At 35.2% G+C, this 26,301-nt stretch overlaps 2 protein-coding genes across 2 annotated transcripts in view; one reads left to right on the forward strand and one right to left on the reverse strand.

The window, feature by feature from the left end:
- The window catches only part of LOC110457031 (transcription factor IIIB 90 kDa subunit-like), a 21,958-nt gene extending 5,802 nt beyond the window's left edge, over window positions 1-16,156 (reverse strand). Inside the window, exons 1-13 of the mRNA XM_021508118.1 lie at window positions 16,067-16,156; window positions 14,512-14,703; window positions 14,071-14,148; window positions 13,366-13,539; window positions 12,872-12,903; window positions 12,282-12,354; window positions 4,282-4,431; window positions 3,994-4,087; window positions 3,388-3,526; window positions 3,049-3,163; window positions 2,322-2,591; window positions 1,424-1,485; window positions 1,019-1,100 (exon numbers count right to left, since the gene is read on the reverse strand). Coding sequence (XP_021363793.1) covers window positions 1,019-1,100; window positions 1,424-1,485; window positions 2,322-2,591; window positions 3,049-3,163; window positions 3,388-3,526; window positions 3,994-4,087; window positions 4,282-4,431; window positions 12,282-12,354; window positions 12,872-12,903; window positions 13,366-13,539; window positions 14,071-14,148; window positions 14,512-14,698 — 1,456 coding nt within the window. The 5' untranslated portion in view covers window positions 14,699-14,703; window positions 16,067-16,156. The remainder of the gene's footprint in view (window positions 1-1,018; window positions 1,101-1,423; window positions 1,486-2,321; window positions 2,592-3,048; window positions 3,164-3,387; window positions 3,527-3,993; window positions 4,088-4,281; window positions 4,432-12,281; window positions 12,355-12,871; window positions 12,904-13,365; window positions 13,540-14,070; window positions 14,149-14,511; window positions 14,704-16,066) is intronic.
- LOC110457032 (BTB/POZ domain-containing protein 6-B-like) lies at window positions 5,814-10,886 on the forward strand. Its single transcript, XM_021508119.1, has 3 exons — window positions 5,814-6,120; window positions 7,414-7,871; window positions 8,436-10,886. The coding sequence occupies exons 2-3, from the start codon at window positions 7,414-7,416 to the stop codon at window positions 9,466-9,468; spliced, it is 1,491 nt and encodes a 496-aa protein (XP_021363794.1). The 5' UTR covers window positions 5,814-6,120; the 3' UTR covers window positions 9,469-10,886.
- Window positions 16,157-26,301: the final 10,145 nt, after the last annotated feature.

The raw sequence follows: 26,301 nt of genomic DNA on the forward strand, positions 1-26,301 counted from the left end.
TGACAAGTTGGAAATGGTCCAGCGAAGGGCAGCGCGCTATGTGCTCAATAAGCACAGGTACAACCATCGTACCTCCAGTGTGTCAGAAATGTTGGACCACCTAAAGCTGCGCCCTCTAGCAGATAGACGTAGAGATGCTCGTCTGACCATGCTTCATAACATTGTAAACCAGAAAGTCGCTATCGTAAAATCAGACAGATTAATCCCTACAGTTAGAAAATCCCGAACAAACCACCAGTTTTCGTATCAAATTCCCCACTCAAAAACCCAGACCAGAAAGGCATCATTCTTCCCTCGAACTATACCCGAGTGGAATAAACTCCCACCTGACATTATTTCGAGCCCCACAACGGAATTATTCAAATCAGCCCTCTACCGTCACCTTTCAAACGCAAATTAGACCATCTCGTATCTTTTAAAAACAATCTCTTTCCATGTTTCACTCCTCGTCTGACATTTTATCTTCAAATTGTTGAAGTTGGTCAGTACCATTTAGAAGTAGAAGTAGAAGTAGCAATATAGCCAAATTGCCCCCTCTTAGCCCCACCCCTCAGCCCCACCATTTGTACAATTTTGAATCCCAACCACCTAGGGATGCTTCCAGTCAAATTTAGTTAAATTCAAATCAGTGGTTAAGAAGGAGAAGTTGTTTATAGAAATTGTTGACGTACAGACGACGGATGCCACGGTATGGCATAAGCTCACCTTGGACCTTCGAACCTGTTGCGCTAAAATTAAGTGAATAAACAAACACACACTTAAAGGTATAATTTTTACATAAAAAAAAACGCATGCATTCCACAGTAAGTAAATGCTGAAATCAAACATTTTCTTCAACACTGAACAAGACTAAGTGTTCTGTTTCCATATCAAAAATGTCCATAACTGAAATGCATTAAGCTGGACAATTACTACAATAAACTCTTTTACAGGCTATTTGACAATATTGACTTTAACTGCATTTTGACAGCTCTCAATGTTGATTTTGTATAAAGCACTATTTGTTCATATTAAGCACCTTTCTGAGCTTGCAGGAATTCACCATTTTCTTTCATCCAAATGTCAGTTTTAATCTTTATTTCATCCTCACTCAGCAGCATCTAAACAAAGATTAAGTTATAGAATAACTTAATACATATATTGGTTGATGCTGACAGTATTATTATTTCTCTGTATAAATGTAATCAATAACAAGATGACAACCAATCAAACCTACTCAACAGATATTAACACAGGATATTCATCTATTTAATATTGTTCAAATATTGAAATTCAATGTAAAATATTCTTATCCTACCTACCGTAGCTGTACAATGGTCTACACTGGTATCTTTACAAGTCGACATTAACTATCTTAAATAATCTTATGGTACACGATATAGATCATAAATAGGTGACACGTCTATTTAGTCCTCTCCATTACCTTGTCTAACTCATCCTCATCTATTCCTGCAAGGTCCAATTCTCCTGTTGTACCATCACATGCTACAAAGAAAAAGACATTTGTTTTTGTTGTTTCATGTTCACAATCACATAAACTGAATATTCGTAAACAATGATACATATCTAAAATATTGATGAGGTAATATTGAAAGTAATGATACTTAATATTAACCCTTTCACCCCTAGGTAACTTTAGTAGACTCTACCATACATTGATCTGGACGAGTCCATTATGGTCTACAGTGGTGAAAGGGTTAAACAAATACAGATTAAAACAAATCAAGGTACATTACATTGTAAAATTTTATCACATTTTTCCACATGTTTACACTTGGTACATAAAAGAAGGCTCTTCTAATTATTTTAAGTAGCCCTCATGTACTCTCTGCAACATTTTTATCTATCATATACAACTAGAGGTCCACAGACCTTAGTGTCTTCTATTATTAGCACCATCTACCAATTATTAAGTCAACTCAAAGCTCCCCAAGGCATCAGGACCCTACACTTTGAATCTCTGGCATGCTTGAATAACTTGATTGTTCCTTGATCTGAAGAAGTTCTTATTTTATGAAAATTTTAACTTTGACCCCTGTAGGATCAAGACCCCCCATCCCACACACACATAATTTGATACCCCCATTCCCTTTATGATGATTACTGCATAGCTTGGATGAATTCCATCAATACGTTTATTGACAAAAGGTATATATAGTAGGAAAAGTGGAAAGTTTACCGACACAACACACGAAGGAGAACAACAGACAAAAACAAATCAGAATTAGTTACTTGTGCCATTAGCCTGTTACCTGAGAGTACAACATGTGTATCACTCTGTTGTTTAAACCAACGAGTCCCAGATGTCTCTGTTTACTAACCATCAGCTGGTGTGTCATCATCGATTAAACAATCCTTGACAACTTCAACTTCAGTTATACCCAAATCTTTGCCTGTGGGTCCAGTGGTACAAGATGCTGATGATGAGCTTGAGGCAGCTGCATCAATCTCAGGATTCTTGGTACTAGATTCCCCAACATAAGACAAAGATTGTTCATCTACACATCCTGCTAAAGTTTCTTTCTCTAAAAATTTTTGCACTTTGGCTATTTCATCAGTCCCCGATGTGGATGGAGATGGAGTGCTTGGCTCTGAAAATGAAGGAAGTCATTTTACAATAGTTAGCTGGACATCATTTCAATTTGAACATGATTTTCATTTAACTTAAACTTGCAAATTAAACCTAGCATAAAATCTTTTTTTTGTCATTATTTAAAAGGAAATATTTCAGGACTAAAGTTTGCCTTGGTCTAGGGACAGAACCCATAACCTTCCTCGCTTAGGTGAATGCTCAATACCATTGGTCACCTCTTAAGATCATGCAGTGAGTAAAAGTAGGTATACTTTTTCTCAATTCCCTATCAGCAGGAGTGCTAAATTATATAATTTATGACTTCTTTACTGGTATAAGAATGTTTAAAACAAAGATAATATAATCTCCATCATTTTCAAATCATTTCAGTTCTAATATACCACTATATTTTGAATGTTCTGATATGTTTATGAAAAGATCCCAATTGTTACTACAGTTGTGTATATTATACCAACTTGCATAAGCTGCCCAGATTCCCCTTGGTTTTGGTGGTTGTAAGGACTTTTCAATCTCTTCCTGAATTTCGGATACTTCAAATGTCAGTTCATTCAACTTGTTCTTTTCTTCCAGCTAGAAAGTAAATGCATACAAAATCACTAACTAGTCTTTTAAAATAATTAATGTTACTATTTTTTTTATATTTAACCAGAATGCCATCAAATTTGCACATTGCTGAATTTACGTTTATAAGATTTTTAGGTAGTGATACTTGATCAGAAATTGTAAGGCTATATTGCAGATTCAATTTACCCTGTGTGTAATTTTCAATGCATCATTAAAATATATTCAAGTACCTGTGCATTGAGTTTAGCTTGTTGTGCTCGCTTCTTGCCTTCTGTGAAGGATGGGGGATCATGTTCAGCTTCCAGGTCGATGTTCTGGAACTCTTCAATAGTTAACTGACTAGAGGGGGTGTCTTGGAACTCGGCAAGTCTGTAGGAACAAGCCAGTTTATGTCGTTACTATGTTATCCATCATTAAATATAAGAGAAAAAAAAATAAGCAGTGACATACATGTAATACACTATATCAAGCGAAAGTTACTGAAAGGGTAAAAATATTGAAAAAATGCGTTTTTCAAATCAGACACCAGGTAAGTTATCATTCAAATCTTTTCTTGAGTTAATAACTTTCCTTTATTAGTCTTGATTTGAAGAATTTCTTACAATTAAAAACTGCAACAAGTCATAAATGTGTTATATTGGGGCCATCAATCTTTACTGCTTATATAGTTTCCATTAATGTCTTGTCTTTTGTCGGGTATACACTGTACCAGGAAATGTGACAAGATACATTGTAACAAAACATTAAGACAACAACAGTAAAGTTAAACCATCCAGTTCATGAGAGTAAACGGTAAAAAAGTCAAAGAAGGAAACAGATAACTGTCAAAATCTCACCTTTTCCTGATTGTTGTGTCACACACTTTCACAACCTTAATGATATCTTTGACACTTCTGTTAAAGTTGGACATTCTTGCTGCCACTAGTAAAGCTGGGGAACACATCAATAAAGACATCATGTATATTAGGATATGGCGTTACCTTGACAGGCACAACAAAAACAAAAATGGTACTGCAGAAATTTTACACACCCAAAAAGTATTCAAATAGTTTAACATTGAGATAATATTTTTTAAATGTATTAAAGAAATACATCTCTGAAGTTTGGTAATTATTATCAAGTACCTGCACCACAAAGTCCCGAAGGTCGGCGACCTGTATGCATCCAGTCTCTTTTCATCCGCTGGACAAGTCGTAGAGCTATCATAGAGACATCGTGGGTCTTATCCTCAAACTCTAATTTGTGTGCAAATCTCTGTATGTACAGGCAAGGATCTGGCAAGTAGAGCATTGTATGATTAGTTACACCAGAAGTAGACAGGACATTTGATAGTTTCATTAAAAACACAATAATACACCACACAGAGCATTACAATATATATGTATCATATGACATAAGCCAAAACAAACACTAAGAGATCATGTGACCTTGACAGTTCACATCTGATATTATCAAAATGTATATACAGAGCTAGTAGTGTGTCAACTTGTAAGGTTGGATTCCCACATACAGCAGCAGATTAATGTACTTGTGTCATTGAGAAAGACATTTAACCTTTGTTATTCAACTCCACCTGCCTGCAGTTTCTGTGCTGCAGTAAGCTGATAAAACCTGACACATACAATTAACCCCTTGCCCACACAGCCATACCCTCACATGTAGAGGCACAAAGGGGGGCCAAGATGAACATGAGTAGGTAAGGTTCATCTCAAGTTTTCCTAACTGATTTTCTAAAAAGGGATTTTGAAGATAATTTGACAAAAATAAACAAGTGGACACATTCAGTACCATGCCAGAGGGCATACAGGTTTCCACATAACATTTTGATTACCTTTACCTTGATGATGTTTTAGAAAGTTATAAATATAATGCATGTACAAATGACATTGAACAGCTTAATATGAATATAAAAGTCATGTTTTTGAAAAAAACATCAGACAGGCAGATTTAGTGAAGCTTTATTTTTCTTAAATGCAGTTAATCAAGGAACTGTTGATACAACTCTCCACATTACAAATTTTCATGGTAAAATAGCCAAGGTATGCTGTCGAAACCTGAGATACACAAAATTTAGTAATTAAGGTCAAGGTCATAAGTCAAATTGAGGTCACAGTGACAACATTTTGGGATGTGACACACTGCCTTTCCATAATGTACATATCACAAAGGTTGCCTATTCATAAAACAGTGGCGGAGTTATACTCAAGAAACAATTTGTGAGTACCTGAGGTCAAGGTCAAAGGTAAAATTTAGGTCAATGTGACCTTGTTTTTAAATGTGACACACTGCCTCAAATTTAAATGATATACAAAGTTGGATGCCAATTCATATTAAGCAGTGGCTGAGATTTGCTCTGAAAGTCGTTATTTGAGTACTTGAGGTCAAGGTCACAGGTAAAATTTAGGTCAATGTAACCATTTTCTAGGATGTGACATATTACTGCTAGCTCCCAATGATGTACATACAAAGTAAAGTGATGCCCATTCATGAAAAACAGCAGCTGAGAACTGTTCTGGAAGCAATTATTGGAGTAGTTTAGGTCAAGGTCAATGTGACCTTGTTCTATAATGTGACATGCGACCTTCTCATGATGTACCTATATACAAAGTTTGATGTCCATTCATGAAACAGCAGCTGAGTTCTGCTTCAGAAGCCAATATTTGAGTGATTTAGGTAAAGGTCAAATTGAGGTCACAGTGAGGTCTTTTTAGGATGCGACACATCACCCTCCCATGTTGTACCTATATCCTGCAATTTTGAATATATATTTTACAGCGAAAGACCAGTGAATTAGTATGTGCCATCATTGCTTTTCATTATTTCCTGTAGTGCAACCATTGGCATCTGCTGTGCTAGTTATCGCCCTTGAATAAAATGCATTCTGGGATATGTCACTTTCTATACACAAAATGTTGTTTTCCGTCTAGACACGAAGATATTTCTTCACGATCCTGAAACTAAAGGTAAAGATGGTGTTATTGCAGCCGTGATACGTTTTTCCAAGACTTTATACATCGATCCGATGTCCACAATCGACACCTCGCTCGAAAAAAGTTGCATAGCCCCCGCTCAATGATCGGCCGGTGGTTGCAATGTTTCAGTAATTTGTTACTGTTTGGCTATATATAGTAGGCCTACTGTAATGTATATACATGGTTAAATGAAACTACACGGAGCTCAATACGAGACTATTTTCATCTTATGATGGTATAGATTTAGCACAAACATCGGGTACTTTTTTACTGCCAGTTATGTCCAACATGTAATAGAAAATCGGCCGACCAGTGACCGCCGCTTGCAAATAAATTACACAGGTTGATTAATAACAACGGCGCATATATGGTAACTATTCTGCATTTGGGTGACGGTTACCCATTTGAGTAACAATTTTATTATTGCAATGGAGGATTAAGTGAAATAAAACACTAATTCTTTCAATTAAATCCAATAAATAACACAATAATGTACATTTGTACACAAAAGGTTATCAATTCTAATCATGTCGAACTTTTTGTGAAAATGCCTAACAATGTCACTGACTTTGTTCTTTATTGACTTCGGTGTGTAGTCAATGGTATCATCCGAATCCATTGCAAATGTGACAGGTGATCATGAGCATGATTTCTTACTGTGTGCTATTTATAAAGTATATCTACTCTACAACACACTCAGCAATGGAGGTGATACAATTTGTTATTTTCACAAGAATTTAAACAACTATTATTGGATTATGCTGAAAGAATGATACACTTTTTTGTTCATAATGTTAAAGAACATTTCTGTAGTACAATTGTTACTCAAATGAGTAACTGTTACCCAAGTGCAGGATTATTACCTATATGCGCCGTTGTGCCCAACCTATTACACAGCTAGTAGCTATAGGTATACCGTATAGGCTGTCAAAAGTTTAGATCTGGTGTTGGCGCTACTGTAGATGAATCATTTACATATAGCGTCAGGTGACCAGATTTTAGTTTTTTGTGTAAAATACATTTCATTTACTTGTTTTTGCTTCATTTTCTTCAACATTCTCGCAGATATGGTAACTGTTTGCGTTTACTTCCCAAAAGATGACATAAAAAACTTGAATATGTTCACATGCAGTTATACACAGAAGGTAAGGGCACAGGAACAGGTCCTCATCCAGTGCATACATTATTAAGTGCACAATTTAACATTTTTAAATTAAAATAAAAACTGGTGTCTCACAATATTACTAACCATCTTGATATCTAATATGTTTGCTTGATTTTCAGATGGATAAGCCAATGAAAACTGAGCCCAAGAGCTGCCTGTTTGCTAAGCCTTCCCGGGAGTACTCCGATGAAGAAGTCAATCAAGAGGTCCCACAAAACTTTGGAGGGAAGTTGCCAGTGCAACGCCAGATTCGACAGACAGAACCTCCCTGGCAGCTTCCCCGCAGTCCTCCACCATCCCTCCCCAATGCAAAGGCCAGTGAGGAGTTTAATTGGCAGGCTAACATGTCAAATGTCAGAGAAAGAAATGCAGTCATGTTCAATAATCCCCTCATGGCAGACATATTTTTCAATGTGGGAAATCCACAACACAGCTGCCAGAAGATTCCTGCTCATAAATATATTCTTGGTACTGGAAGCTCTGTATTCTTTGCAATGTTTTATGGTGGATTGTCGGACAAACAGTTGGAAATCGACATACCAGATGTGGAACCTGCAGCATTTTTGAATCTCCTCAGGTAATTTATGTAACACATTGGATATTATATAAAATTACCAGTTGCAAGTCCTTCCCAGGTATTAACTACCCCTTCTTAAAAGCAAATTGATTGATGTTATACTTTAAATAGAAAAAATTGAAATTATCCTTTCCTTCATATATTTCAGATAAACTTTGGGAATAAGCCAAGTCCCATGCATTTCTAAAAGACTTTCTTCTTATGGAAAAAAACACTATTTAGTTATTTCTGAATGAAATTGCTTTCTGCAAAGCAGATCTAGACCGGACTTAAATTTCACTGGGACTAAACTTGTTTTGAACTTTTTTCTCTTCGATATATATATGCTACTTTGGACTTGAAGAGCAAATTTCACATTGACTTGATCAGAACTTGACAAAAACATTCCACAAAAATTCCCAATGAACTAGAAGAAATAATTAAAATTTCCATAATTATTTACCAGTAGTTGTACCTAATTATGTATATAAATGTAAATCTGTTAAACTTTTGTTTTGTTGTTGGCTAAAGTATTGCATATGACAGACACATGTAATATTTTTTTTATTTTTTTTTACTCTGCAGGTACTTATATTGTGATGAAACCAAAGTTGAACCAGACAATGTGCTTGCTACATTGTATGCAGCAAAGAAGTATCTAGTGCCTCATTTGGCCAGGGCATGTGTTCGATACCTGGAAACTAGTCTTAGTGCACACAATGCCTGTGTTTTGCTAAGCCAAGGACGTCTGTTTGAAGAACAAGAGCTAATGCATAGGTGTTGGGAGGTGATTGATGCACAGGCAGAAGAGGCATTAAAATCAGATGGGTTTTGTGAAATTGACATTAGCACCCTCAAAACTGTCCTTGGTAGAGAAACTCTTAATGCCAAAGAACTTTCTGTGTTCAATGCAACATGTCGCTGGGCAGATTCTGAATGTAGGCGTTGTGAAATTGAGCCTACATCTGAAAACAAACGTAAAGTATTAGGGGATGCTCTGTTCTTAATTCGTATCCCCACCATGAAGCTCAACGAATATGCAAATGGTCCTGCCCAGTCTGGCATCATGACATTACAAGAAAGCAATGATATTTTCATTTACTATTCAGCAAGAAAACGTCCTGAACTGAACTTTCCATTGAAACCTCGTAAAGGTCTGAAACCATACCGATGTCACAGGTTTCAGTCCTCTGCCTATCGTAGCAATCAGTGGCGTTACAGGGGCAGATGCGACAGCATACAGTTTGCAGTTGACCAGAGAATTTTCATTGCTGGGTTTGGTCTTTACGGCTCGAGTAGTGGTGCAGCAGAGTATACAGTCAGAATGGAACTCAAGAAAAATGGTACCACACTTGGCCAGTGCTTCACTAAATTCTTCTCCGATGGTTCTAGCAACACATTCTCTGTGATGTTTGATAATCCCATACAGATTGAGCCAGACCAGTTCTATAATGCTAGTGCAGTGTTAGACGGGGGAGAGTTGAGCTACTTCGGCCAAGAAGGCCTTGCTGAGGTTCAATGTGACAAAGTGACATTTCAGTTTCAGTGTTCTTCAGACAGCACTAATGGAACAGGAGTGCAAGGCGGACAGATACCTGAAATAATCTTCTACTGCTGATAGCATCAAGACGTGAAATCTATGCATTATCTTTTTAGTGCCCCATCGCATTACAGCTGATTTTACTGTGTATTTATCACATTTAGTCTCCTGATTTGCCTCAGGTCCCCTTTAATGGCCTCTATTACTTTTTATATGTTAATTCATATTGTTAACAAAATGGGCATTTGATTTATGATTATAGTCATGTTATTTCGTGCTTGCAATTTATAAGTTATTGTACATGTACCTTAACATTTAATTCTTGATTACAGTAAATTTAACACTATATATATGCTTGTACGTATTTCATTAAAATCATACTTATTTAAAGATTGAATTGTATTTTTCTCCAACATTCATGAAGGTGTACAAGTTATTAAGTATTTCATGATGCACAATAGGAAATATCAAAATATGTTGCAAGGCAACTGGGTTTCATGCCATCATTAATTTCACAGATATAATGCAATTCAGTCTTGACATTCAAAACAACAAAGAAAACATTTCTTTCTGGGTTGTGTGTATTTTACTTTGATACATTTTCATGGTTTTAACAAATACTGAAACAGCCATTTTGCAAGAACAAGTTCATGTTTTTCATGTTTTCTATGTTTTCTATGGTGATCATTTCTGTTGGCCAAGGAACATCAACACAAATCCATTCAGAACTTTTGATTGAAGTTTTAATTTTATGTCATGACATGACTGATCCAGGACTTGCTCATCAAAAATAAATGTTAGAACTTTTATGCTTTCATGCCAAGATTTTGAGTTGTTAAGTTCTGTACAACAGAAATGTATTCATACCCTGGTACTTGTACATTACAATATGATTCATGAGGCAAAGGATGATAATATTAAATGTTAGTTCGAACTGATTATCTCCACCCCATCATTTTTTTTTTAAGGGAGACAGTTATTTCGGACCAATGAAGTGTATGAATAAGATGAATGTTTATATATGAGTGCTGTTGATCAGCATAGGTTTTGTGCAATATGGAAAACGGGTCTGAACATTTGGTAGCATTTTCAGAAATTGAAATGATATAAGTGGGTATACGTAATAAGCACTACGTACATATTGGTATTAAAACTATTACAATAAATAATATATCATGGTATAATGTTTCGGGTAAAAGTCTCAAAAATAACTGATACAATTTTGAAAAAGTTTTTTGAAACAATTTTGATCTCGGGGAAATTAATGTCTAAATTGAAAGTTCAATCATTTCTTAAAAAGATCCAGTAACTTATACTGTTATCGTAGATATAACCCGGTCTGATGACTTTTTTGACATAAATCTCAAGTTCTTGTGGAAACAAAACAATTCTTGGGAAATATTGGAAGGTACCAACAGAACTTTAAACCACAGGCTAATACCCCCAACTCCCTGTAAAATGGCAAAAATATAGCTAATTGCAGTTATATGTATATGAGTCATTATCAGAAAATGTCAATTTTCTGAATTGAAAANTGTCATGTATTGATCATACTGTACCTTCATCTAGGCAATTTTGTTCAATGAATTGATGTTAAAATTTCATGGAAATTTGTCCATTAGTTTAGCGAGTCATCTAATCCAAGTTGATGAATATATTATTTACATTCATTTTCAAAACCTTGTGTATTGGTAAACCCCATGCTGTGTTCCTGTCCTTAATATTTCTGTTTAAAAAACAATATTAAATTAGACAGGTAAACACAGATACTAAGATCACTATGACCCCTTACAAAGATCTTCAGTACAAAGGATGTCGTAGTACTATACAGACTACAGTAACTTTATGTACATGTCCTTTATTTACGGTAAGATATCACTTCTACAAATTTCAAAGAAAAGCTACCTAATCATAATCTAATAAATGATAATTGAAAAGTTTTAAATTTTGTTTGTAGTGTTATTTTTTGTTCAAATACACTGAAGAAATATGAACTCAGACAAGGTGTTCTGACTTTTGTAAAGAGTAATAAAGACGTTTCATTTGTTGATGATTTTATATTAATAGCACCAGTGATCTTGATCTTGGAACTGTGACATATAGTCAGAGGTATACTTCACCAGTGTACGGTGACATACACTCATCAGAGGCATAATTTACTGGTGTACGGTGACATACACTCAGAGGTATAATTTACGAGTGTACGGTGACATACACTCATCAGAGGTATAATATACCAGTGTACGGTGACATACACTCATCAGAGGTATAATTTACTGGTGTACGGTGACATACATTCATCAGAGGCATAATTTACTGGTGTACGGTGACATACACTCATCAGAGGCATTATTTACCAGTGTACGGTGACATACACTCATCGGAGACATAATTCACCAGTGTACGGTGACATACATACTCATCAGAGGTATAATTTACCAGTGTACGGTGACATACACACTCATCTGAGGTATAATTTAGCAGTTTACAAAGTTTTTCCAAAATAAGTCACTTGGACAATGACACTGAATCGGGACATAATGTGTTGCTACAGACATGGGCAACATTAGAAGCCTTCCATAAAATGGATCAAGCTTTAAAAATGTCACTATCGCATGGTGATCCTCATATTTATTCTAAACTTTATGTGGGTATACATTTGTGTGTACATGTATATTCAACATTTAGGTTCTTTTGAAAAATTAACTATTATAAATTAAAAGGATTGTATTGAAAGACATTTTGATCATATTTGGTAAGGTATCTCTGGTCAACAGGAACTGCTTAAGAAGTTGTTTTTGTATTATTTCATGATTATTGGTACAGTACAGTACTTAAATACCTACTGAGACTACAGAAATCTGATACCTTCTGAGGCAACAGTGACATACCTATGGCTGGAATGTTGAGGCAAAGTTCACGAGATAGCTGCAGGTAGGTTTTACCGAGACTATATACATTTATCTGCAAATGAAAAAGCTGAGGTTATAATTGATGTACTTAGTAAACTAACTTTAAAACATTAATTTAGTCAACCACACATTAATTCACTTGCACTAGTACAGGCTTATTCTTCTGCTTAAAAATTTGAAAAAACTCTACATAGTAATTTGGAGACTATTTTAGTTTCATTTAAAAGTACAATGTATCAAAATTGTTGTTTTATTTGAAATAACATGTACACTGTATCAAGATTATTTTGAATTAGTTTTATTTGAAAGTACACTGTATATCTATAAACATTTCATCTTTGTTGAAATTTGCAGGGAAACCTGAACAAGGATCTTCCATTTTATTTCCTTCTTATTTAAAGATGTCATGGGAAAATGTAGTAATATTTGCTTTTCAACACTGACAAAATCTGAACTGCACAGAATGGGTTAACTTGTGCAGTGTTATACAACAAATAGTACATTGTACTGCATTTTGTGTTATCTTTCTTAACCTGTTACTTTTTACTATATAACATAATTAAAATTACCTGAAGTACGTCGCTGAAATCAAGCAGCATATGTGGAAAAAAGTTAAGGAGTTAAATTGATCAATTGAACAAGCACATGCTACTTTTATCATTGATGAAATGAAAAGCAGAAGTGTACAACCCAGTCTTTAAATTTTACAGACAAAATCAGTCCAATTTCAGGATTTTTTTTATCTTCTATTATCAACTGATTTTGAGAAACCATTAACACGAGATCAAAGTTAAAACCTATACATAACTTTCCTGTTCTCTGACATAATTTCAAGCATAGCCTACTTTTGTCATTAAAAGACAACACAGTGTACTTATCAGTCTAGAGAAAGCTTTTTGTTTGCTATCATCCATCTGCATTGGAATGAACTGTATGTTTTTTGGGATACAAATGTAAATATATTATAATTGGTGCCAGAGATCAGAACCAAACATATATAACTTGGGATTCATTCCATTTTATATTATAGTATTTATCAGATTGAAATTTCAAGAAAGGATATGAGGTGTGCCCTCGGTACGACAGACTAGGTACAGACACGCTGCAGTCACATGGGCAGTTTTACGGCCACGGGTCAGCTGCTTGACCACCGCCATCTTGTAGAAGTTGAAGGCAGTGTCTATACAATGTTGATTCAGCTTTAACTGAGCACCAAGCTGCTGGATTCTTCTTCTTCCTGAAATAATATTACCATGAATGTTGGATTGGAAACGTGCTATTTGTCAGTAATTCTCACACAAGTTGAAAAGGTAATTAGACAGTGCACAAAATTCCAATGGATAATTTTATATAACCAGTCGCCAATTTTCCTCCACCTTTTTACGTGTTATGTAATTCCATTACTTTATGGTTCTTATCAATGGGATGATGTCATTGTAATACAAGGTTACCGCGAGCGGTATATAATACGCCCGTCACACATTGAATGAGCAGTTGTTTGTATGATTGAAATATATGAAGTATTTGTGAGTAATTGATATTAAAAGAGAAATCATTCAACATAACTGGTAGATCAATGAGTGCAATACAACATCATGGAACGCATGCATCGCATTAATGAAACCAAGGGNAGTAAGTGTGATATATACAAAGATAAATATATACATATATATATTTCTGATCATTTTACTCCCGAATGGCAAATGTTACATTATCATTAGTTAAATGTTAACACAAAATCTTGTATTAATGTAATTTGATGACTCACCATTTTCAAAAGTGACTGTACGAGATTCTCTCTTCATTCCCCTTGGAAAGCTTATGCCTAAAGAGTGGGCCTTCATCCCTGGAAACATAAAAATTTGACATCACAATTGCCAAGGTTGAAACTTTAACAATCTTTTCATCAAAGATAATATGAATGAAAATCTGAGGAAAAAAACGGAGAACATATACTCAGAGAAAGACAAACTATCAATGAGACACATTATGGCCCTATGGGTGTGTTTCTACAACATCGTGGTACATTATATATATAAAAAAATCACATTTCCAGAGGCATAAAAACCCCTTGCAGAAATTTGCGAGTGACTGAGGAATTTTGCTACTATACATCATGTATGTGTTAGTTTTAACCCTGCAACTATTTTTAATTAATTTTTAATTAACATGTCAACATCCCCTGTTAAATAGCACTGCTGAAACTTACCATCACTGGACACAAACTGTCCAATGACAGAGGATCCTCCACTGGCATGTTCCTCAAACTGGACCTCTGACACAATAATCTGGTCCTCCAACACAGACCCACAGTTAGTACAGACAGCATCTCCTCTGGCTGGGTCCTTGTCTATGTCCGTACAGCCACAATGACTGCACACTGCATTGCTCGACATCCTCTCTAAATGCAGGTAAAGAATCATTAGTAATTAGTTCAATCAATGCCGTTTTAACATCATAATAAGCTCCAAGTTCAGCTGAGAACAACATTAAAAAGAAATCTATGATCACACAAAAAATGTATATTTAATTAATGTGATACAGAAGCATAGATTTGAACGAAAATGAGCTTTTAATTTGGTCATATCAATTAAGAGCTAAGTGAGTCATGTCTATAAGTTTGGTGTACATGTGGCCAAATCATCCCTTGCCCAAGGGTATTTAATCTTATTTTAATGTTAAATCTTATTTGAGGAATGCCAAAAACTGGGAAATTAGAGCTATATAGCTAAAATCTTTAAAAGATTGCATGGCTCTGCCGGGTGGGTATATTTTCACTTTATAGGGAAAATGGGGGTTGAGGTGTTAAATCTTGAAAAAGTCTACTTCTGAAGTTGATTCTTTCATCGACCCTTACATTTCCCCCACACAATATAAACTTTGGACTTATGATTATGAATCTCATTTAGCATATATCTGTGTAGCGTAACTGGATTGGGTAGATAATCGGCGACCAGTTATAGCTCAATTGGTAGCATGTCCATCTAGAGTTCGGAGGGTCCCGGGTTCGAACCCTGCATGGTCTAGATCTGGCCATGCATTTTTCCAACTCCTGTTATAGTGGTGCCCGTGACCAATCCTTGTTTCAAGCATAGAATTGGTAGAAGGCGACCGTAATCCTATGTACAATTAAAATCTGCCACACTTGGATGAAAGGGGTTTTAATGCTGTATAAATAATGGTGTGCCACTACAGGCATTTGTTTCTGTTAATTAAAAAAAAATCATGAGGAAAAAAAGTAGGGTGTTCTTTATTTTCGTGACTATTTTTATTGACAGAAACAAATGCCTGTGTGTGTCACTCTTTTGAGCATAGGGATCTGACTAATATATATATATTAAGCATTACAAATCAAATAATATTTATTTAAGAGTCGGACAATTAATTCACAAGGGCACGCGACTACTATTAATATTGATCTTGTTTTAGACTTTCAGTATAACTGGGTACGTTATATTATAACACAATACTGTGATTTAGCTCTAAAGAGCTATTTACCGACTATTTCTATTACGTGTTATTTCTTTAGTGTCTGGTGTCATTTTTATTATCAAAATGCTGACTGTATGATTTATGAAAAAAACAAAACGTGGAGAGAGCTGCACCCTGTGTGGCTCGAACCTACGAATACATGATTGGCGTCAGATCACTACTGTACCAGCGTGACATTTTACCTACAACGCCACTCTAAACGGAAGTTCGTAGTGAAGAATTATAACCTTATAAACTATTTGTATGTTGGTCTGTAGTCTTTATAATTTTACCTGTTATACAGAGGTTTTCAGTGCGTCCAGCAGAATACAATTATGCAAGCAAATGATCAAACAACAGCCTGCAGGACGAGTTAAACTCCGATAAGGCGGATCCGCTAGGTGGCATTCCACAATAAAGAGTTCCTTCAAGGAATGACTTCCGTCAGTATAACTGCGGAAAAGCCGAAATAGGTATGGAGGTGAAATTTAGTGGAGTGTCGCCGTCGTACCGTTCACTTTGACTGCATAACACTTCAATAATCCAACAAATACTTTCATAGACAAATAGGTGAACAGTTCAAAACCTGTTGAAAGTTACATGCTGTTTCATCATTTTACCTACAAGCACACTAAAATACAAATTATAGGTCCGGAATCGGGACATCGAAACCGGACGTACATGCATGCTATGAGATGTATTATTTTGAACATTTACTTTTTGAAACCAGTATTCTAAGAACAGGAACGTACTGTAACAATGTACAGATTGTGATCACCCTCTCACTTCAGAGGATGCTTTTTAGCTCTGACGCATTCGGAAAGATAAAAAATATATGTTTACAGTACATAAATTCACAGGTTACTTACAAGTTGTCGACACAAATTATTTGGGTTGCTATAAGTACATCATCATAATAATAATACTATCTTTATTTAAGAAGTGTTACATATTTAGTACAAGACTTATGTAACAAACATGTCAACTGACATTAAAACAGATTATTATGCAAACTACAAAATCATGGACAACAAATAAACCTTATGTAAGATTACTGAAAGCTACTATTGTTTATGAATAGTTGGTAATCAGACTAACCTGCTGACTAGATAAACGATACATGCACTATTGCCTAGATCTGAACGAACGTATCGTGAATAATATCAAATTATTATACAGATAAAAAACAGTAAAGATTTGACACATAAACTCTTTGCTCATTCGTACACACAGCATTCTTTCCCTGAGGAATACAGTTTTAATATAATTGAGCATATGTATATGTACAAAAATTTACATCAAAGTACAAGGTATCAATACGTTCACAGAAACTTTGAAAATTTTGACAGTTTAGGTAACCTGTGTGAATAACATTACTCATTTAAATATAGAGATAGCAGATGCTGCCTTAAAGGTGTTTCTTGAAAGAACAAACTGTGGTCATATTTTTAATATTGACCGGTAAATTATTCCACAGCATGCATTGCTCCAGTGTAAGTAAATGACTTTTTGAATAATTCAGAATTTGGTCTTGGCAATATTAGATTTTGTTGAGATGTAGATCTTAATCCATATCTATATGTGTCAGTACACATATTTAGACCAGCTTTAATGTAATCAGGTGCCATGTCATTTGAAGATTTGTAGACTAATATACATGTGTGGTATTTTACTCTGAATGTGAATGGCAGAGTATTATTTTCCTCAAAAAAGCTTTTACTTGGTTAACATAGGGAGATTTAAAATAATATGTAGAGGTTTTTTTTGAATTTTTATAATTTGAGTGGTTTGCCCTTTTGATAACCCATTTCCCCACACAATTGCTGCATAATCGAGTATTCAGAGAATATACGAGTTATATATAAACTTTCCTGGCTTCTGTAGTCAGATCATATCCACTCATTTTTCTAAGTAATGCAACGGCATTGGCCAATTTGGAAGAAACCTTTTTTACCTGGGTTGTCCAACTAAGATTTTCTTCAATATATATGCCCAATACCTTTTGACAGGACGACGACATAATTTCTTCTCCATTGACATACGGTTTTAATGGACTTTGAATGGAGAGTTTATGCTTATTTGCAATGATCATACTAGTAGTCTTTTGCTGGTTAAGTTTCATGTTGTTATTTGTACACCATCTCAATACATGATTCAGGTTCTCCTGAAGATTTGTGGCAATATCAATATAGTTATTTCCCTTTACATGCAGGGTACTGTCATCTGCATACATATCTGCAAGGCATTTTTTTTACATAAAGTGGCATATCATTAATATAGATAATAAACATTAATGGACCAAGTATGGATCCTTGCGGTACTCCAGCTTTGATTGTCTGGAAAGAAGAACTGCAGCCTGCTCTAACTGTTTGGACTCTGTTTTGTAGATAGATGAGAATCACATCTGAGATAGCTATCGATCTAGGTAGGTTATATAAACTACATTTAACAAAAAAAAAAAGGGTGTCCAAGTTGGTTTACAATCTGAATTGATAACCCATTCACAACACACATTGAAATTCAATTGATAGTCACAGTAAATGGTTCATACACTGTAGATTTGTACTTTAGAATGTATAATGGCATTTTATAGTGCTATTTTTTTATAAAAACTTCACGCCTTTACTTTTATATCATAGATCACTATACTTTATTTCCTGACTCAAGAGGTTTTGTTTTGAGAGCAGATAACGATCGATCGAAGAGGTACCGGTATATGATTTTAATTAGATTGAGATGTTCAAATGTGCTAACTAAGTATACTAGCTCAGACCTCTGGTCCCAATATAGAGGAACTTACAATTAACCGAGTCGATCGTCGGCTACCAGTTACCTCAATTGGTAGAGAGTCTGTCTAGAGTTTGGAGGGTCCTAGGTTCGAACCCTGATCTGGCCATTGCATTTCTCTTTCTCGACCCGTTACAAAACTGGCAAGCTTGCCAACCCTAAATGTTTCAAACACTGGGTGAATGCTTAGCAAGGGGATATCCTGTAATAAGTTGTGTCTTCGGGAGTGAAGACTTAGAAAAAAGGAGGGAGGAATGTAGCCGAACTTAACTAGGTCGATCGTTGGCGACTAGGAAGCTCAATTGGTAGCAGAGTCTGTCTAGAGTTCGGAGGGTCCAGATTCAAACCCAGGTCTGGCCGTGGCATTTCTCTTTCTCCTGGTACACCAATACCAAACTTGATACCATTTTGACAGATCTATACAGACATCAGGAAGATTTCGTTTTTTGTAAATTGCAATTATAACTTTTCAACATAAGCAGTATTATTATAGTGTTATATTCCTTGTATACATGTTTGTCTTTTTATAGCTTTTCTATATAACTTTCTATAATTATAGCTTATAGCTTTTCAACATAAGCAGTATTATTATAGTGTTATATTCCTTGTATACATGTTTGTCTTTTTATAGCTTTTCTATATAACTTTAAATAATTATAGCTTATAGCTTTTCAACAGAAGCAGTATTATTATAGTGTTACTTTCCTTGTATACATGTTCATCTTTTATTCCCACAAAGGAAGAAGAGGTACCAGTTTAAAGAATTCATCAAGATTGCTGGTACAGCCTAGACTCGGCCCAACACATGCACAGGAAGCTCAGTTTATTGCTGGAAAAGGATCCCAACGTAAAAGAAATTGCTCATCATACGAGGCAAACATCATGGACTTACATAGCTGATGCTCTGATCTAACTTTGTGCAAGTGTACAATATAAACATGTCATTTTCAAACTATGATAAAGAAACGGAGTGCGTCATTAGCTGGTTCAATAACTGGAGTGTAATGCAAAAGGGTGATTTCATGTGTGAACTGGTTGAGCGTGCCGTGCCGACTAATGTTGACTCCTTATTTGATGCCATGCATGCTTTGAATGTGAGCTCTGACAAGCCTCCGAGTATATTCCAATGTCAGATCAAACTCTTCATGCAGTGGTTCGATAGCTGGACAGACAAACAGCGGAATGATTTTATGTTGAAACTCCACTGTACTGACCCTGACTTCGTGACAAAGTTCAACGAAGAGGTTGAATTATTAAAAGTACAACAGTCATAATCCCAAGTCTCATTCCATTGCTCTTTAGTATTTTTACATACATGTTTGTATATATATATATATTGCATGATAAATATGACAGTTTTGTTAAACTGTTGTTCTGTTTTATTTACTTTTCTTTCTTCTATTGCACATTAGTTCATGTACACCTTAACTGATCATTAGTTAAGCTCCATTCTTTACAATATACATTTATTTTGATATGCTATAAAAGATAATGAAGTTAAAAAATTTAACAATGTGACGTTTGCACAAAAAGCAAAACTTCACTAATTCAACATTTTCGACTGGTGCATAATATTGATTCCTATACCTGACCACTGCTTTTGACCTCACATTTAACACTTTATAGTACTGATCAAATCCTGGGAATTATTTTATCACAGTGATTTCAACCATGGCCTAGCTCGCCCTCCTTTTCACATCACTATTATCTAATCTGCTTTAGAGGAGTTACATCCCGTTTGTGTATCTATAATGTAAATGTCTTTAATGTATGTAAACAATGTGTTCGCCACCGGATGTAGCTGTAAGGAGAAGACTTATATAGGCAATGCCAGATGTCCAATCCTGTTGACTTCTTTTGTCAATAATAAAAAAAAAAAATGTTGAAATTAACCATGGCCTCCATTGGCGATATTGTGACATGTTTTAATACTGCAAACCAGAGACAGGTATATACGATAAAGTTTACTGATAGGTTCATCACTAAGAAACAAAAGTAGAACAATAACAAAAATATTAATTTCACCATTTATTACCATAACAAAATTGAGATTGATTATGAGAACTAATTAATGACAAAAAGAGGATTGACATTTAAATTTAAACAGAGAAAGTGTCTACAAATAGAAGCCATTAAACAAAGACTACAAGCACATGTATCAGGCAGTCACTAAGCAAAGAAGATAAATACAATCATACAATGAGACTCGTACAACTTCTGTCCCAGTGTCATCTGTACCTTGTTGAATGTTTTCACTGTGGAAAACTCAATTTCTGATCAATCTTGGGTGCACATTTCTGTTGTAGTGCGAGTCCAGTATATTTCATGAATACAGTATAGAACTAATTTACATAATCCTTGATAGAAACTTGTCATTTCATGCATATTGAAACGTACATGTCTTCCCAATTAATTACAACATCCATCTGTTTCTCAGTAACTTCGAATGTGTATATTTTTGTTGCGTTTTTTTTTAAAACATTTATAGGTTTTGTCACTGTTCCAGTTAAACATGCATATTATATATATAAAAAAAAACAGCATTTCAAAAAAATCCATACCATGAATGTAAAGATAACTCTTAACAAAAACAGGATTATTAGCTTGGTAAAAAGGCTTGTCAAATCTTGTCTGTCAAATGTAAATTTGTTTACAGCATTTTTGAATATTGCATTCATTTCTTCAACTCCAAACCCTGAAATTTCACTGCATTTATTAAAGTGGCAAAAAAACCAGATGTTCTCACAGTAGTTGTACATTGTAACTGGGACAATATTTTCTGACAAGGTCATCTTAGTACACCATGTACATGTAAACATATAATTGGTGAGCAAACTACTATCTATAAAAGAGATACCGGTATGAGGGAATAAAAATAGTATATATACACAATAAATATAATATATAGTTATGTTGATAAAAGTAACACATTATGGTCGAGGTTATATCACAGGTAGGGTAATCAAGCATCACACACATGATGATCTGTAAAAATTATGATAATCAAAATATATAAATAATGTTTATAATGATTCAGTGATGGACTCAGGGGTGAGGGAACTGGTAGGGTTGAAGGGTCGGGTAAGGTTGGAGGGAACTGGTAGGGTTGAAGGGTCGGGTAAGGTTGAAGGGAACTGGTAGGGNAGGTAAGGTTGAAGGGAACTGGTAGAGTTGTTTGAAGGGTTGGGTAGGGTTGGAGGGAACTGGTAGGGTTGAAGGGTCGGGTAAGGTTGAAGGGAACTGGTAGGGTTGGAGGGTCGGGTAAGGTTGAAGGGAACTGGTAGGGTTGAAGGGGGTTGGGTAGGATTTTTCAATTTTTATTTATTTTACATCAGTTATGAAACAAGTCTCATCAGCTTATATTGTAATCACTCAAGTTGGCCTGGATGATAGCATGCAGGGGGTCCTTATGGTAGAAACTGTAGACCCTGAAGACAACCATAGATTGGGAAGGTAGACCCATATATATCCCCTTCTTATTCAGCCATCATGGTGAAAGAGACGAGGGCTATTCACTGTGCTCACTACCTGTCTGATCCCCAGGTAGGGGTTAAAAAGTCAGGTAAGGGTTGAGATGTCAGAGGGTGAAAAGTCAGATTTCAATAAAAGGTCAATGGGGGGGAGGGGGAGGTTTCTGAGGTCAAAGGTTAATTAGGGATCAGATCAGGCCAGGCCAGGCAGAGTGTATGAGGTCAAGAATGGGCTAAATTACGATGTCAGAACTTAGAATCAGGTAAGGGTACACTGCTATACAGAAGGTATGTGGAGAGGTATATATATAAGGTTATTATTGAACATCTATAAAACACGCCACATCTCAATTTCAAATGTTTCTATTAAGAAACTGAATTCTTTCCTAGTATTATACCAGGAATATCACCCACCTACCTCCCCTCCCCTGATCCATTTCTAAAATCACCCATGTACATTTAACCAGAGGCCCATGGGCCTTAACGGTCACCTGAACTGATTTCCAATTGGAAATGAACCAAATATACCCAGAAGTATTATTTTTCTATATAACTAGAGTAAACTATACCCCATCCCCAGGGGATAAAGCACTTTAAGACCCTTCCATCTATGTAGATTACTTGTTTCCAGCATATCTTGGTCTGGAACAGACTTTTTAATTTAAGCCAATTTGGCCCCTCAGCCCGGGCCCAAACTGTCAAAGTATCGAACCGTCATTTCATAGTTATAATGTCTGTCAAGTTTGACATACCCAAAAGTATCATTTTCCTATATAAACTATAGTAAACTTCGCCCCCTCCCCAGGGGCAAACATGGAGTCTGGGGGTCATGAAATTCACAATTTTGATAAAGCACTTCAAGACCCTTCCATCTCGGATGAGTATTGGTTTCACAGCCTATCTAGGAGAAGATGACTTGAAATATCTGGCTATATGACCCCATTTGACCCCTGCCCTCGGCCCCTGGGGATGGGACAGGGTTAAAAATGTCAAAGTATCAAACTGTCATCCATTGGTTATAATGTAAATCAAGTTTGAATGAATTCCAGTTGAAAATGAACAAAATATACCCAAAAGTTGTATTTGCTTTATAAACTATAGTACATTTCACCCCCTCTCCAGGGGCAAAGGTGAAGCTTGAGGGTCATGAAATTCACAATTTTGATAAAGTACCTTAAGACCCTTCCACCTATGAAGAGTATTGGTTTCCAGCACATCTGGGTCTGAAGAAGAAGATTTTTTAAATTTAAGCCAATTTGACCACTTTTAGCTCCGCCCCTCAGAGCCCCTGGGGGTGGGAACCATATAATTCACAACATTGGTGCATATTTGACCAAGGAAGGTTCCTGTAAAATTTTATTGAAATCAGATCAGCGGTTTTTGAGAAGTCGAAAATGTGAATTGTTAATGGACGGCATGCGGAGGACGACAGACAAAAGGCAATTAGAATAGGTAGAATAGGTCACTCGAGACTTCGTCTCAGGTGACCTAAGAATTTACAGTTGCAATATATACACCAATATACAATCGTATAATGCAACCTGCAGTTTCTGTATACGAAAACTGAAATACATGTTGCCATCATCAATTTGAAAATCTGATATGTATTTCACATTGGCAGCAAAAATGTTTTCCAATATTAAAGATTTCATAGGTATTCTTACATCGTATTTATATATGTATGATGTACCCATAAATGGGTGAAAGCACTAGCAACTCTGTCTGCTCGTTTATATATTTCTATGCACCTCATTAGATTAATATCATATCCTTATTAAAACTTGATTTATCTATGACTGATAATTTTTAGGAGACCTTCTAGTGTAAAACAAGTGATTATTCTATAATCTTGATTTGATTTGAGATTCAAAATCACAATCCTGTAGAAATGATACGAGGAAATCCGAAATGCTACCACCATTATATACAGTGATGTGATGAAACAATCAATACAAAGAAAAACAGTAGAAGTCAGTAATGTACAAAGTAATATGAAAGGTATACTATCATTTTTCATTTTATTTTTTACCAAAATTTTCGGTCTACTCACTTGTAAATAACATAACTGTAAAACAGATTCAATTGAACACCTTTTCTTAGCTGTGTTACTTTAAAGATTTGAAAAAGAAATACCAGTCATGAATTCTGAATGCTACACATTTTTTCTATGAACTGAAGTGAAGATGATAATTTGAGAAATCAATAAGGTGTCTTTATAAATGTGATCCTTAATTTATATGACAATTACATTGACAACCATCCAAACATAATTGCTTAATTCAAATAATACTGACAGATATCGTACATTAGAATGAAAATAATAAAACAATATCATTTAAAGCATCAAACTACATAAGGCCGTCTAGCTCATTACATGTGATACAGTTCAGTAATACCTGGTACAAACTATTTATTCAAATACACCTGGAAAAAGAAACACAAGTATGTACCACAAACATTCAGGAAGTCAAATCGTTAGTCTATGGTGAACATCTAATTATCTACTAAACCATATGTGCTAGTGACAGAAGTTCAGTCTGGAATGTACAATCAAGCCAATTTTCCAGATTATGTAGTCATGCCATTGACCTCGATACTATGACCTTGACCTACATGTAGTTGGTCTCAGTGGCTGAGGTGTCAACAATCTAGCCAAAAAAAAATGCTTCACAAGTGACATTCCAGAACAAGAAAAAATAAAAAGACCTATGCACCAGCACCATTGTACCTTGGAATTGAGGACAACTGTACATAAAGATACTTCCTGTTGATTTTTTATTCTCATGCCTTTTAAAGGGGAAGGGGCATATAGTGTTATCTATGTCCGTCCTGTCACAATTCATTGTCATATGACTCTACCAAGTTCATTTCTAGACAGATTTTCATCAAGGTCAAGTGTGAGAATACCTAGCTCAAATGGTTTCAAGGTCACTGTTGCTATTTATAGGTCAACCACAGGGTATCGCTATTGTAGTGTTTTCCAAATGTAAATACTATTTTAATTTTCCAGTTCTAAGGAAATTGAAATGAATAAATGACATTGGAAGAGTATGCCAAATATGGTTGCTTCAGTACAGCATATAGGTAGATAAACTGTTTGCTGCACTTATGTGTATATATATTACACAATTCACATGCAGATAACAACTCTTTGCTGTTTTTCAGTTAAAACCAACAATAAAAAAGAATTTTAGGTGAATTCATTGACTGTAATGTTAGCTTCACTGTTCTCTCGTAAATATGAAATATAAAATTGTTGAATATCTGATGAAATAGCTGATAATGTTTACATAAAATTACAGACTTCAATGAAAATGCCAAAAGAGGCAGAACACATTTAATATATCTACTAATGAATTACTGCAGAAAATCAGTGGAAATCATCATTAAAGAACCTTGATCTGACTTGTCAGATACACTGAAAGTGCAGAGCGACTACCAACCTTAAATTTTGATATTTAACAATGTATGGGAGCAAAATATAAAAAGTAAGCTTGCTGATCTTCATCAGTAACACAGAATTGCAGGTGTAAAGTGATACACAGTTTGTAAACACATGTAATTATGTCTCCGGGTCAAAGCTTTTTCAGTCCCAGGTGTACACATCTCTTTATATAGGAATTAAGGAAACAATTTTTGTGCATTACTCCAACCAAATAACTTGTACCAGGTAGATGAAATTGATTCATGATGAAATCTTCACAAGAAGCCAGCTTGTCAATTACATTGAAATAAAAAATATACATGAAATGTTTAAGCTATAATTGATGTTTAAAATCTGGAGCATAACATTGTCAACTAATTTTTTTGGACATGTAAAATCCCCATACCATCTTCGCATCATGCCAACTTCCCAAAAATATAATAAAGTGTAGCAATGAATGAGAAAGAAAATCAGGAAAAGTTCACTATCAAATTAAACTTTTATGGTCCATATTGAATATCCTCTTTTACCGTAGATACCTGAGATTACGATGTAAGTAAAAGAAGATTAAAAAATGTGAGAAATGACATTCAAGTGGAAATACTGAACAGTCTAGATGATGGTACCGAAGAAAACACACATTCTCCACATTGTTTTCCACCACTCTTACAAAGTCGATGGATAAAATATATATATACAAAGTATCTAATTGTCAAATTTCTCAAATGGTCATTTAACAAACAAAACCAGAAGAAAGAATTATGTTTTCTTCAAAATCTGATTCTGATTTCAAATAAATGTAGCGGTTATGGTTATTATAAATGGCTGCAGTCAAAACAATGGATCA

The sequence above is a fragment of the Mizuhopecten yessoensis genome, unplaced genomic scaffold, assembly GCF_002113885.1.
Source record: "Mizuhopecten yessoensis strain PY_sf001 unplaced genomic scaffold, ASM211388v2 scaffold8995, whole genome shotgun sequence".
NCBI lineage: Eukaryota > Metazoa > Mollusca > Bivalvia > Pectinida > Pectinidae > Mizuhopecten > Mizuhopecten yessoensis.